This window comes from Ictalurus punctatus, chromosome 13 (assembly GCF_001660625.3).
Source record: "Ictalurus punctatus breed USDA103 chromosome 13, Coco_2.0, whole genome shotgun sequence".
Lineage (NCBI taxonomy): Eukaryota > Metazoa > Chordata > Actinopteri > Siluriformes > Ictaluridae > Ictalurus > Ictalurus punctatus.
The window spans coordinates 11,294,673-11,309,272 of record NC_030428.2 but is presented as its reverse complement, the minus strand read 5'-3'; the positions used below and the strand labels follow the sequence as shown (position 1 = coordinate 11,309,272).

At 41.9% G+C, this 14,600-nt stretch overlaps 1 protein-coding gene across 7 annotated transcripts in view; it reads right to left on the bottom strand.

The window, feature by feature from the left end:
• arhgap23b (Rho GTPase activating protein 23b) overlaps positions 1-14,600 on the bottom strand; it is a 37,819-nt gene that overhangs the window by 5,638 nt on the left and 17,581 nt on the right. For 5 of the 7 annotated variants that reach the window (XM_017483382.2, XM_017483380.3, XM_053685204.1 and 2 more), the window contains exons 2-19: positions 12,725-12,907; positions 10,832-10,856; positions 10,639-10,731; positions 10,460-10,538; positions 10,266-10,326; positions 8,695-10,009; positions 7,317-7,472; positions 6,536-6,647; positions 6,238-6,277; positions 6,006-6,143; positions 5,090-5,419; positions 3,678-3,739; positions 3,237-3,355; positions 3,006-3,124; positions 2,534-2,686; positions 2,379-2,457; positions 2,210-2,283; positions 1,967-2,056 (exon numbers count right to left, since the gene is read on the bottom strand). In XM_017483382.2, the coding sequence (XP_017338871.1) occupies positions 1,967-2,056; positions 2,210-2,283; positions 2,379-2,457; positions 2,534-2,686; positions 3,006-3,124; positions 3,237-3,355; positions 3,678-3,739; positions 5,090-5,419; positions 6,006-6,143; positions 6,238-6,277; positions 6,536-6,647; positions 7,317-7,472; positions 8,695-10,009; positions 10,266-10,326; positions 10,460-10,538; positions 10,639-10,731; positions 10,832-10,856; positions 12,725-12,907 (3,228 nt within the window). The remainder of the gene's footprint in view (positions 1-1,966; positions 2,057-2,209; positions 2,284-2,378; positions 2,458-2,533; positions 2,687-3,005; positions 3,125-3,236; positions 3,356-3,677; positions 3,740-5,089; positions 5,420-6,005; positions 6,144-6,237; positions 6,278-6,535; positions 6,648-7,316; positions 7,473-8,694; positions 10,010-10,265; positions 10,327-10,459; positions 10,539-10,638; positions 10,732-10,831; positions 10,857-12,724; positions 12,908-14,600) is intronic. The other 2 variants (XM_017483384.3, XM_047159452.2) reach the window with 2 other exon arrangements.

Here is a 14,600-nt window from a genome sequence, read left to right as displayed (position 1 = left end):
CATAGTTTAATAACTTTTTTTGGCAGATTAGACTTAACTTAGTGGCTAAATTAGTGTACTGACTAAATGATCAAACCCTGAGTTCACACTGGATGTGTCGTGGCACAACAGCGTGCTTCATTTTTATCAGGAAATCCGATGCAGACGTATATATCAGTGTCAATTAAACATGATAGATTGGGACAGCTGTAATTAGACACCATCACTGTTTTTGTCCAGAGAATCACTAACTAACAACAACATTTTTCCTATGCAACTACAAAATTATGACATCTTTGTAGGTCACGATTCCCAGATAGCAAAAGTGATGTGGCCCACACCTGACACTTTCATCTGGCCGACATACTGTGTGGAAAGATGGCACTTGGGCGGTCCGCTCCGGTTTTGGGCCAGATTTGGGCCACAAGCAAGACATAGCAATGCCGCATGTGCCACATTTTTGCCAAAGGTGGCCCACATTTGTTTTATGATATTTGGGCCATATTCACTATTTACCACATGGGCCACTTTTGGGTCACATCCAGATTACACATTGCCATGAGCGCCTCTTTGCCTAAAAAGGCCCACTTGTGATTTGGGATATTTTGGCCATATTTGCTATTTTACATGTGGGCCACTTCAGGCTCATATCCATTTTGTCCCGGCCAAAAGAAGGCCAGCAGTGCCGCATCACTGCCTGAAGTGGTCCGCATCTGGAAGTGCACAGTGTACAGGAAATGTGACTGTGTGATTTCAATAAATTTCTATGGAGCTCAGTTACCTGACCACCATTGGATGTGTCGTATGTATCACACCACTAATATCTGGATCTGGATACTGTTTTTATAGGAATATGCGAAGATTAATCGATTAATTGTCTTTAATAATTTAATCGATAAAACTTATCGATGGTCGATTAAGCACGATCATCATTAGAGTGTGTAGTTTTGACGCGTGTGCCGTCTCATGCACAAAACACGTGCAGCAGACACGCGAGGGAAAATGAAGCGAGCGTGCCGTAGTTACATTTGGGATCATATTAGTTTAAATGGTGATAATGTTCACTGCAAACATTGCGATTGTGTTTTAAAACACAATACAACAACGAGCACCATGATATACCATAGTAGGATATGAAACTACACAACCAACAATAACCTCCATTTTAGCCGGGGGAGAAAAACTGGAGTTCAAAAGGCAGCATGTCATCTAACGTGTATGTTTATCTTCTGAACATGTAATATATATAAATAATGAAATGTTATCCACGTGAGGTATGTAAGTCTCAACTTCAAGCAGGACCGCTGAAGTAATACCTAAATGATGTAGGCCTGTAACACGTTATGGACATTCATGAGTAAAAGTACGCTTTTCCTATGCACATTTGGGAAGAAAATAACACACTTAACAAAACAACTGATTTGTTCACATGGACGCAAGCAATATGAATAGACTCACATGCACTCTGTTGCCAGAGCGTACATCTGAGACGGCGTTAGTGACACATTGTATATTATAGTCATTATATTTGGTTATTAAATAAGTCACTTTATAAAATGATCATAATCCCATCGATTCATTTTACAGTCCTACTAGCCTATTATTTATAATAAAAAACCTTTTCTTTTGGTTGAGGAAGCTGGTGTTTTCACACACTGTCATGCCAGTGGCTATATGTCACTGCAGTAGACGTATCTTGCGGTATTATGGCTAACAATTAATCGATTAATTGATCATTAATTTAAATGATCGACCATGGAAATTTGTGTAAATTGACATCCCTAGTCCAAGTGAAATGTTATGCTTAAAATGAGTAGGCCTTTATGATTTTATTTGTAATAAAATAAATGATGAAGAGCCTGCTCCGTCTGATGTTGTACATGGCCAGAGCCAAAAACCTATTAACCATTTATATTGTCGTTCTACAAATAATGAGTCTAATTCGCTGAGTTTATTTTGACTCGTATGGTAACCAGTGACACCCCACCTTATTCTTCGCTGAGTGATCAGCCACTCGCTTAAGATGGCTGATCAAAAATTTAAGTGTGTGGTAGCAATGATCAGGCAAGTCACGGATCTGTGAAAGAGACACAGAAAACACAATAAGACAACATTACCAGGAAAGAAAAAAAAAAATTAAATATGCAAGTGAACGCTATTATTGCTGAAAGGTCATTAAGGAAATGCAACATCTCTCTAGCACTCCGCAATTAAAACTGTATCTTCCTACCAGTTTTCTCATTGTCTTCAACCGGTCTCCAGCGTCCTCTAATCGATTGGCATAGATGAAATCATTGTATTTGTCTGAAGGCAGAGGGCAGCAGTGAGCAATGTGAGCAGATACACTCCTACACACATTGAAATAAGTGCTGGAATATGACTGTAGGGAATTCATTTACCATCAGTGAAAAGAGGTTCTGGAAGCTTCCTAAAGAAAGACTTAAGGAGACTGCTGATTACATTCAGGTCCTGCCATCTCTGTGGAGAAATAACACACGTGAGACTGGTGCCACTTCTCTGGCTTACTCTGTATCTGTCTGCCTGTGTTTCTCACCTCTTCAGCAGTGTTGATCTCCATGCCCTTGTTGAGTTGGTCCTGTAGGGTGGACACCATGGCATTGTTCCCTGGCACTCTGTAGATCCCTGTATATTCCAAACCCATCTCTTCCACCAGGTTGCAGCAGGTTTCCACTATCAGAGGCACAAACTACAAAACCAAAATACATCCAATACACTTTACTGCCAATACAACGGCTGGAATATTGCCAACACTAAATTGTTCAAATTTACCTACCAAAGCTTTTCATTTCAATTTTATTCAACTCAGACATTCAGCTTAACAGACATCCTGATCTAGATCCCTAATGAGCATGTCAGAGGGAAAGTAGCAAGGAAAAGCCAGAGATGGAATAAAGAATAAACATTCAGACAAACCAGACTCAAAAGGTCCTCTCAATAATCAGAGCAAGGAATTTTGCCACATAAGTCTCTCTTCAGTGTTACTTCACTGTTGCACGTCGGCTCACCTTATTATTGGCTCCCGGAGGGCAGTCCTCAAGTCTAACCCCAAAGGCCTTAGGACCTGCTTTCTTTCCTTTTTTCATAATGTTGATACTCCATGTAGCCTTAGGGGGACTGCTCTCCTCTAATAGAAAGAGACAGAGTGTGGTTAGGGACACATTTAACTAGTCACTTCTTTGCTGTGCAGAGATACATGCTGATTCATGTGTTCTCCAATATGACTGTGTAGGACTAACCTTTGCTCTCTGTCTTTAGGGATCGGTTCACTCCTGAGCTGCTGTCCGTCTTTGAGAGGAGAAACGGTTGCATCATCCTGTGGACTCTGGGAGAAGTGTCTGGCTTAGTACCTGTTAGGCTGTTGTGGATGTCAGAAAGACACGATAATAAGAGATTATGTGCATGACAGAAACTCACACTGCAATATGTGCTGGGTAATATGACCATATAATATGAATATCGCAATAATCTTGTCTGAAAACCCTTTCCTGAGATATTACAGGTATTATCTGTACATCTATAACACTGACCAATTGCACTTCTTTTTCATAGGACTTGAATATGTAGTACACTGCGTACTGTGAAAATACTCTCAGGATATGATCATTTTGCCATATCTTCTATCTACCCCACTGGTTTATACATTATTTCTATAGTGGAGTTACACTTTATCAGTTTACCTTTGTTTCCTGTAATCATTTAGTTTCTTACTGATGAGGGCCTGTCTGGAAAAACCAAGCTCCTATGAAAAGATAAATACTTCATTAACTAATACTTAATATACATATTACAAACATTTGGGAAAAAAACATTACAGACCATTGTTGCTATTGGAAAATATGATATATATTCACTGAGCACTTTATTAGGAACACTATACTAATACTGGGTAGGAACTCTCTTTGCTCTAAAACAGTGTCAATTCTTCATGGTATGAATTCCACAAGATGTTGGAAACATTCCTTTCAGATTCTCGTTCATGTTGACATGATTGCATTACCTAATCCCTGCAGATTTCCAGGTGCACTTTCATGCTGTGAATCTCTCGTTCTACCACATCCCAAAGGTGTTCTATTGGATTCAGATCCGGTGACTGGGAAGACCAGTGAAGAACACTGAACTCATTGTCATGTTCATGAAACCAGTATGAGATGACTTTTGTTTTGTGACATGGTACACTATCATTCTGAAGAAACTATTAGAAGATGGTAAATTGTGACCATGAAGGGATGTATATAGTCAGCAACAATACTCAAATAAGTTCAAGTGATGATTGATTGGTATTAACGGGCCCAAAGTGTGCCAAGAAAACTTTTCCTACACCATTACACCACCTCCACCAGCCTGGACTGTTGACACAAGGCAGGTTGGGTCCATGGATTCATGCTGTCGGCGTCAAATTCTGACCCTACCATCTGTGTACCTCAGGAGAAATGTAGATTCATCAGACCGGACTACGTTTTTCCAATCTTCAACTGTCCAGTTTTGAACTGTGCCCACTGCAGCCTCAGCTTTTTGTTCTTGGCTGACAGACGTGGAACCTGATGTGGTCTTCTGCTGTTGTAGTCCATCTGTCTCAAGGTTCGGCATGTTGTGCATTCTGAGATGATTTTCTGTTCACCACAATTGTACAGAGTGGCTAGCTGATATACTGTACACTTTCTGTCAGACTGAACTAGTCTGGCCATTCTCTGTTCACCTCTCTCATCAAGAAGGTGTTTCCATCTGCAGAAATGCTGCTCACAAATGTGTTTTTTTAATGGCACCATTCTGAATAAACTCTAGAGACTGTTGTGTGTGAAAATCCGAGGAGATCATCAGTTATAGAAAAACTCAAACCAGCCTCTCTGGCACCAACAGTCATGCCACGGTCAAAATCACTGAGATCACATTTTTCCCCATTCTGATGGTTGATGTGAACATTACTCGAAGCTGCTGGCCCGTATCTGCATGATTTTATGCACTGCACTTCTGCCACTGATTGGCGAATTAGATAACTGCATGAATGAGTAGGTGTATCTGTAGGTGTTCCTAATAAAGTGCTCGGTGAGTGTAGATTAGCATAGAGGTGAATGATGCGTGGCTGACTTACCTCGTTGTCAGTCTTGCTGTTCTCACGGATGATGCGGATCCAGCTCAACATGTCGTCCCGGTCCTCTGCCTGGAGCAAGTACTCACAGAAGTCCTGTGTGGTGAGTCGTAGTGTGTGTTTCCGCTTCGTCTCGCTGTAAGCTATGTCAATCAAGCAGCCACGGATACTGATGGGCTGCTCATCCTCACCACCACCACCACCACCACCACCATGGCCTAATGACCCAGCTCCATGGAGCACTGCCTCACGCTTGTCCTTGTACATAAAGAGTGAATGGGAGCGCAGCACAGAGAAGACCCGTTTCCATGGCCTCATACCACCACCAACTTTCTGTATGGAAAAGACAGCATCACAGAAATGCTGATAAGATGTGCTGCATAAGGTTTTTACCACATTGTAACTGTGTACTTTGTAAGTGTGCTTTCAGGCTTTCTCACAGGTGCTCTTAAGCTCTCCTGCAAAATGTGTTGGTGGCATAATTGCATGCATTTCCTCATTTGCAAGTCACTTTGGATAAAAGTGTCTCTTAAATGAATAAATGTAAATGTGAATATTCAGCTGAACTGACCATATCAGGTTAAAGTACTCTCTCACTAACTTCTCTCAGGCACCATTATTAGGAATATACTGCTGATACTCATCAGTCTTTATCAGCATGTACAGCGGATAATTTTATGAGGACATGGAAGTCTGTTAAGACCGTTGTTAAAATATTAATAACATTGCTAAACTTAATATATGTCAAAAACAAATAGCCCTTTCTCTTCATACAGGAGGAATTAGGAAAATATTTATGTACAATATATATACTATATCTAAGCTGTGTCAATTAGTACACAATCTTTCCTTGTTTGCTTTGTTTGCACTATTTGGCTGAATTAACCAATCAGTAGGGCGGAGTGAACATGAGTCAGACCTTGCCCTTCTCTGTAAGGATCTGTTTGTAGTGCAGCCAGCCCTCTTTTCTGATATCCGTTAGTGTGATGTTGCCAAGCTCAGAGGTGGAGTGGCGTTTGGAGCGCGCTTCCTCTGCCACTCGCAGACTCTCGAGGGACTGAACAAAGAGATACCCACAATTATCCACAGAATAAATTTACATTCTGGGCAAAACAAGCCTTCTATATTGTGAAGGATATGGATGAACTTACACCCTCTGTAAAAAAGCTTTTGACTCTTTTTGGTAATCTCCTGTAGAGGTAATACAACATTAGAAAAAGAAAACATCAGTTAACTGCTATTTACATGATGTGATGTATATATTGTTCGATAATTACTGAATTATTATTATTATTATTATTGTTATTGTTATTATTACATAGTAATTATTGTGAAGTACACTGACAAACAAAGCAATATATGCTTATTACACATTTAAATTCAGCAGGTAAACCAGAACAGACTATGTCTCTAAAACAATCCTCCAGAATAAGGGTCTTAAACACTCACATAAACACACGGCCTTCATCTCTGAATGTGTTCAGACCCTCATCACAAGACTTGGAGCGCTCAGTTGTGATGGCCAGCAGGTAGGAAGAGCGACGGCTGTTCTTGACAGTGCCTGTTCAGTAAATAAAAAGAGAACGAGGATCTATGAGGTAAAGGGAAATATACATAAATATAAGAACTACAGACATGAATGTGATTTTTCAAAAAAAATCTAGAGAAAATCAAGCTGCATATATTTTTTGGGGGGGGTGACTAAATGTGCAGTCATGTGACTAAATGCTAAACTGGCATCAGGTGGGTCTGATGAACTTGACTTACCAGTCATTAGCAATATTTGCCAATGTTTGAATGAATGCCTGTTAAATTTGCACCCTGCAGTTGCAAGCAATGTGAAATGGAGGAAACAGATGATGGCTGTTAGAAAGGGAAATTGAAATGGAAATAAACAGCAGATGGTGGACAAAAAGCATGACAGGAGAGAGACGGACACATGAGCTTGACAATAAGAGGAAACATTCGGTTTGAAGAGTCTTGTGGCATACAGCAGTGTCAAAACGACAGGTGGAACAGTGATAGAGACATGGACACTGCTGATGCTCAGGACAGATGAAAGGTGGAACGCACTGGTGGAAGATGAACTGTGAAAGGGAGACAGGAAGAAGCAAGGCAGATGCTAACAGTTAAACTGATGTAGTGGACCTAATAGGAAATAGCAGGGCTCAAATAACCATCAGTCGGGACAAAGATAATCAGACAGGGTGTTAGTTGAGGAAGCACTCACTGCAGTCTGTGTCGAGGAGATGGGTGAGAGGGGAGGTAAGGGGGGGAGGGACAGGGCTGCTGGACAGGATAGGTGCCTGGCATAGGCTGCTGGACACCACAGAGGAGGCGGGCACGTGCTGGGCAAGCAGGTCTACACTGGGGCTGGTGGGCTCATCTGTGAGGAAGGAGTAAAAATGATGGGGATAAAGGGAAATTAAGGACAACAAGGGTGAGGTTTGCTGAGGAACAAGACACATCCACTCCAACTGGCTTAACTCTCACAACATACACACTTTCGATAGCAATAGATAGCTTAAACTTTCATGTAGTATGTGAGGAACAACGGAAATTACAGTAGGTGAATTTCTACGATCGATTAATATCTATTTTTGATTTGGTAAATGTAGCCCCTTTCTTTAATTATACTGTGAGTGACTCTTACATCACTGCAAAATCCTCGAAAAGTGTACTGATAATTTTGTATTCATTAAGAATCTTTATTTCTGAGACGTCAACCGATAAGAGTCTTCATGACTCATCTAAACATGCTGTTATATGATTGTTAGGTGTTACATGTTGCTGCTGCTGTGGTTGCAGAGCTTTGTATGTTCCTGTCTAGAAACCTGCAATAATAGTTGCTTTAATTCCATCATATTTACAAAGCCTAGAGCCAGTGGTATGTCCAGGTTTATAGACATGGAGTGGCAACAGGGGACGGGTGGGGGAGTGCGGGAGGGAGGGGGTTGCAAAATGAATAGCCATGTACTACAATTACATTAAGGTGTTGGCTTTATAGCTGCTCTGTAGTTCCTTATACTAATTATATTTATTTTCCAATAATGATTTAAATCAACATGGGCTAGATACAATTAATTTCGTCTCCATTAACTGCATAGGCGTGATAGTTGTCTAAGCTTAGCTTAGAGTTAGGGCAGCAATTGGGTTGGTAAAGCTTACACTGAGGGTGGCAGTTACCACCTGATACCAATCATCTGGCCATGCCCTTGCATTAGACTCCCGCATTCAAAGAGATTTTGATTCAAACTCAGTATAGATCCTTATAGTCATATTCCTTTCTGTAGCGTGTTCTCACAAGTTCTCTGAAATTTGTCTTACAGTATAGATATTAGATATTAGATCATATTTCAATCATCATAACCTGATCTATTATTCGTGAAAAAGTAAATATTTTCCTCATTGACTGGGAATACTGTTAAATGCTATCATTTAGAGAGTGTAGTTTCCAGTAGACTGTCATAGGCAGATTTCAGATTTAGTTTTTTTTAAACAGCATAAAATTTTAATAATAAGATTTTTCCAGCACAAGCTAAAACATGCAACCACTGAGGAAAGGTGACAAGCAAGCAACCATTGTGGAGAGGTGCTCCTATACTGACCTATAAAGGGAATGGAAGCCAGGGAGTCCTGCTCCACAGGCAGGGTTTGCAGGTTACCATTGGACCGCGCAGGAGCCGAGGCAACAGGAGGTTCGAGTAGATCCACAGGCACAGCATAGTTTGGGTGGCGCATTGCGTGGGGGGTACATTTGGCATAGGGAGGCTTTTGTCTGAGGACTACCTCTTGCATCTGTGCATGAACAGGCTCCTCCACTGTTGGTCCACTATCTGAGCTTTCCTTTGCAGAGTTCTGCGTCTCAGCAGTGGAAGACATGGACAGAGGGGACGAATCTCTGCCTGAAGACGGTGCACTATCTGGGGGACTAGTTTTAGGCGTGGTCCAGCTGAGGTGAGGACCAGTGTAGGAGGAATCTTTAAAAGAGTGAGCCTGCTGCATGAGGTGGCCTGCTTTGCGACAGAAAGAGGGACTATAGCTGCGGTAGCCCACCATCTGGTCATCTACTGTCTGTGTGGGCAAACATCTGGGCTGGGCTGAATGATAAGAATGAGAGCCTGTCTGATCCTGGGCATGGCTGAATCCCCGGCCCAGGGGTGGCACATCTGCACAAATTACTGCATGTTGATTGGTCAGGCAGGGCTGCTCTTCTTTTCTGACTGGCTGACCGCTCTGTGGGGCACAAGCCAACTTCTCAAAACGAGGTGAAACCAATGCAACGGCCTTGTCCAATTTCTCTAGCGAGCGCCCATGGCTATCGTATTCAGCATAAGCAGGCAGTAGATTTTCTGAGCAGGAGAGGTTTGATTGATGCGCCCCAGTCATACCCCATCTACCCATCCAACACGAGTCTATGTAAGGGGACTGGTTGACTCCCATGGCTGTCCCATAGTGGCATAGCAGTGTGTCCTGAGAGATGCTGCGGTGGTGGTGGGACATGCCTGGGCGCTCTGTCTGGCTGTGGTACCATTTAGCCAGGGCCTGGTGACACAGCTCACTCTGCGACAGTGGAAGGCTGCCCTTCCGTTGGTAGGGCAGTGAGGCTGAGGTGATGGCCGCACTGTGGTTGGCAAAGTGAAAATCCAGAGGGCTGATGGCTATGGTTGAGGAGCGAGCACGCTGGTTACGAAGTGTATGGCGGCTTGGGACATCTAAGCGTTGGCCTGTACCCCCAGTACTGTCACCCATGGAGCGGCTGTCTATGAGACCAGCTGACCCACGCCTGCAGTTCAGGTTGCCAGGCATACCGGAGGAGGTGGGTTTGCTGCGAGGGTAGAAGATTGGAGGAGGCTCTGGAAGGTTTTGAGCCCCTCCGCTGTATGGTAGATTCCCTTTCAGATAAGCATCTTGAGAGTATGCCTGTGTGTGGAAAATACAGAAGCAGATTTACACATGTATGAAAAGATTAAAAGAGGAGGGGCAAAAGGAGAAAAAAGGGTAAAGGGTAAGTCAAAGCACTTTTTTTTTAATAGCAGTAGCATTATCATACAACAAGGCTAATCACTAAGTAGTTGTCAGTATCTTATCTATCTCAAAGACAAAAATGGAAATTAACGCAGTGGGTATCTGGGAGAGAAACAGGAGAGGAGGATGAACAGCAGAAAGTTATACTCACACTTACCAACTGGAGTACATCCTCATCTTTAGGCATAATGGAAAGCTCCAGCACACTCTTACTACACAAAAACACAATGGTCTAATAAGCACAAATGCATAACTGAAGAATGTTATCTGTGCAAATACATTAGGCATTAGGCATACATCGAGCAAAGCACTAGTAGGCTGTGAAACTCATACACATTCCCCTACCTGTTTTGGATTAGTGCTATAACCTGAGAGTAGGTTTTCCCCAGAATACTCTCTCCATTTACTTTTACTAGTCGGTCTCCTACACACAAAACACAAGAACACACAGACACACATTTAATACAAACAGTGGACTGCATCTCGTGCGTTATTGAATATACTAGAGCTTTAGTATATCCTACCTGTGCAGAGCCCAGCCTGGTGGGCAGGACCCATCTCTTTAACGCTCTTCACAAAAATAGTATCCATTGGCTCCAGGCGACCCTTATGATTCCCTGAGGAAAACAGTACGATCTAATTTAGAGGCCCACATAAACTCACACCGTTGAAATGTATGTAGATGAGAAAAATACTGTAATCACTGCTGAAACTAACCTTTTCCATTGCCGTTCTCTACATCCTAAGAAAGAAAAAAAAAACAAATACAGAGCCATGAGTTGTTCATGTAATATAATCTATGTACCAACAGAGGGAACCATTGTGCACTGTCAAGTGGTAAGGTCATAAACACAAGCTAGAGTACAGTTCATATTACTGACTAGACTAGCTAACAATAGCACTGTGAACACCCAACCACACTAATAATTGCATACACAAACACTGTCACACATAAACAAGGTGTACAGGATAACACCCAATCCCTTCATCTTCAAAAAACACACACACACACAAGAGCTGAGTGGTCAGTCTGGTTGGATCTGGCTGTGCGCAGGCTTTGGGGCTTTGCTGACACATCTCATTCCTGACACACGCACAAAAGCAGGAGGCTTTAGAGTCAGAGAAGTAAGCGTCTATCTGTCCTGACCCCTTTACTACTACCGGAGTTGGGGGACAGGAGCGCACTGCAGGACACAGGAGTGAGGGCCATAGCACACAGGGAGATTATGATTAAGGTCTTTTTTTTCTGCAGATTGCTTTGAACTCGTGAACTCTCATGACTGTCTGAAAGATTGAACCTTGCAACTGCTGTGGCTGAGGTCAGGGGTCAGCAAATTATGTTATGCCAATACCAAGGGAGTAGTATGAACATGAATTGCAACAATGGGAAAAGATCAGCTATGAAAGTGCCTAAACATGAATTTCCAGATACCATGCTGTGAAGTATTATGGTACATGTCCACATGTACAGCAAAATACAGTATGGCTTGCCATGGACAGAAAAAGTTCAGCAGAGCTCAACTTTATGTGAATAAGTCTGTTTGTTATATCATGCTAAACCAGTCTTGTCAAAGGTAGACATCTTCTGAGAGGAAAGACTTTAAATTCCTTTTTAAATAACGTACAACGCGGAACACCTACTTTTACTGCATTATTCAAAACAAGAACTTGTGCTTACATAGTTTAAATAATATGAAAATCATTAGGTTACTAGCTAATAATAGCTGTGTGAAATTAAGCAAGCAAACTCAAGTAAAAGTTTGACTTACAAGTAAAACACACTCATGCCTCATGTCTAGAATTTCCTCTTATTTCGTTGTAATCTTTTATATTAAATATGAATGCAAAAATAGCAAACCGAGTATAAAATTGTTTACTCCCCAAACACATTTGTTATGGTTCATTATACAACAAGTTTTTCCAGTCCACTAATTTGATCGGACAAGCGGTGTTCCAAGAGTGCTCATATTTAGTATGACTGCACTGGGACGTTTCACTGTTTGGAAAACTCTGCTTGTCTGTGTTCGCCACGTAAAAACAAAACAACGTTACTGCAGGATAGTTAGCGAAATAATCAGCAGACATGGCAAGCGATACTTTTTTCGTGAATGTAACGTGCGTCTTAAAATAAGAAAGCTCATCAGATGAAGGTGAAAATGAAGAAGGGAAGCCAATTTCACCAGATGCACTTTTGACGGGAATGTACAAATCATTGTGAGCTTTCTAGCCAACTAGTCAACAGGCTATCTGTGAGTGTGGCTTCTTCGGGATCTATTTTCAATCGCAGAGTAAAAATAAACAAATTATTGGCAAAAAAAAGCCATATTGTGTCCAAAATGTCAGTTACTCGATATTCATTTCTGCTGTATTAAAGCAATCGTGCTGTTATACTGACTTCCAGCACATTTTGTATTCAGTATAATATACCCTCTTGCTTGTGCGATATTGCTTAAATGTTGTTCACTTGATTTCTGTAACTACAGCCATGCCTACCAGCAGCAAATAGAGAAAGGCAGTGTGGCAGCTTGGGGGCATGTACCTTTATACAACAATGACCTTATTGCTAATAATATAGATAAACAGATTTGATGTGGACCTGTGCTGCATTACCTTCACAGAGGTGTGGAGGGCAGATTCTGGTGGGTACACTATGAAATGCCGCAATGTAAACCCAAAGCCCTGAGAGTTCTTCTGCAGGACCACTGTACGAGGGCCCTTCCACGCCACACCTTCCCTGGACACTGGACGTGCATTCTCATTGGACAACAGAGCTCCATCTCTTGGCCCTTTTGCCTAGAACACAGCAGAATTTAAATCATGTTATGAAACGGTGAACAAAAACACTCAAGAACCTCTCCAAGAGAGTACAATGAGCTGTATCAGTTATGAACTATAAAATTTTCTCTCTGTAAGATGTCCTGTACGTGCAGACGATTCATAAGCTTGCCTGGACCAAACATAAAACATGATGCGGCACTAGAATTAGCTTTAGTGGTGGTTTCAAGAATACACTGAGGTGACAGTAATCTCCCCCCACCCAGTGTGAGGGCACGAAATCAACCCCCTTTCCTTTTCACGCTTGAATGAGGAATGTCTCAGGAATGTCTATTTTAAACATTGATGCTATAATCAACCACCACATGGGACTTACCAACAATGGCACGGGACAAAAGTAAATACAGTGGTTCCTGATGTGGAACAACAGGAGCGTTAATACATTAAACACTCGCACGCATTCTTACTCTCACGCAGACAAAAATGCAAAATGTGAACATAGGTCATCCTACACTATAGGTCAGGTATGGAGCAAGGTAGAAGCACTGGAACAACGAGAGACCATTAAATTCCGAAAATACACCTCGCTCGGAACAGGGCAGATGTATTTGACAGATGGGCTGCTGATTTGGCCTATTAATAGTTTTCATTACGGATGTATTGGCTTAAGTTGCTCATCACTAGAGCTAAGTTAAATCTGGGGTGTACAAACTTTTCTTGGTGGGGGCTAGACAAAGAGAAAAAAAAGGCTACAGGCCACAGGTTCCCCGAATTAACATAAATATATTATATATAACATAAATTAACATAAAGAAGATCCAAGATTCAAGTGCGTTTTAAAATCTTTCTGCTGAATAATTTGACAGCAGTGCGTAAAGCTTTTGAAAACGCTGAAGTGTGCGTTAGCTTGCAGTACTTAAACTTTTTAACTTTTCTTTGTATTTTTGATTCTTTTGAAAGAAAACTGATTAACTTTTGGATTCCCTGTGCTTCCTAACATCAGCAGCAAGGGAAGGCAATACAGTGGCTTAAGGCTTTAAGCTACTGATCAGAAGGTTCTGAGATTAAATCCCATCACTGCCAAGCTGCCACTGATGGATTCTTGTGCAGGACCCTTAACCCTCAGCTGCTCAGTTGTATCCTCTCTCAGTTGTAAGTGGCTTTGAATAAAAGTGCCAGGCAAATGTAAACAGACTGGTAGTGGTTGGTGTTTCTCCTAGAGCTCACTCATCTGTCTCATGCACCCACCCTCTTCCTGTCTCTCTGAGCTCCTCTCCACACCAGCTCACCCCACCATTCCATCACCTCACACGCTGCGCTGTGCCGAGCTGCCCGGAAAACAACAACAGGAAGTGGAAACATTGAAGCAGGAAGTGCAGTACCTCCCTTAGTTAGCCATTAAGGGGATCCTTTACTCTCTAAAAATACGCCTGACTAATATGGAAAAGCTCTCAGCTTTCTACTATACAGTAAGTCTTATAAAAAGACTTCCTAGAAGACTTGTCTCACCACTTCCTTAATCCTTCTTTGTCTATTCTGTCTTTAGTACCTCTTCCTGCTCTAGTTTCGCCAAAATGTGTCAAAGTCCCTGAGTCTCTGTGTTCTCATTAACCCCTGCATCCGCAGATATATAGATCTTTACCAAATGGCTTAACACAGCCTGAATGAATAGAAACGAGAGAGAGAGAGAAAGAGAAAGATAGAGTAAGCA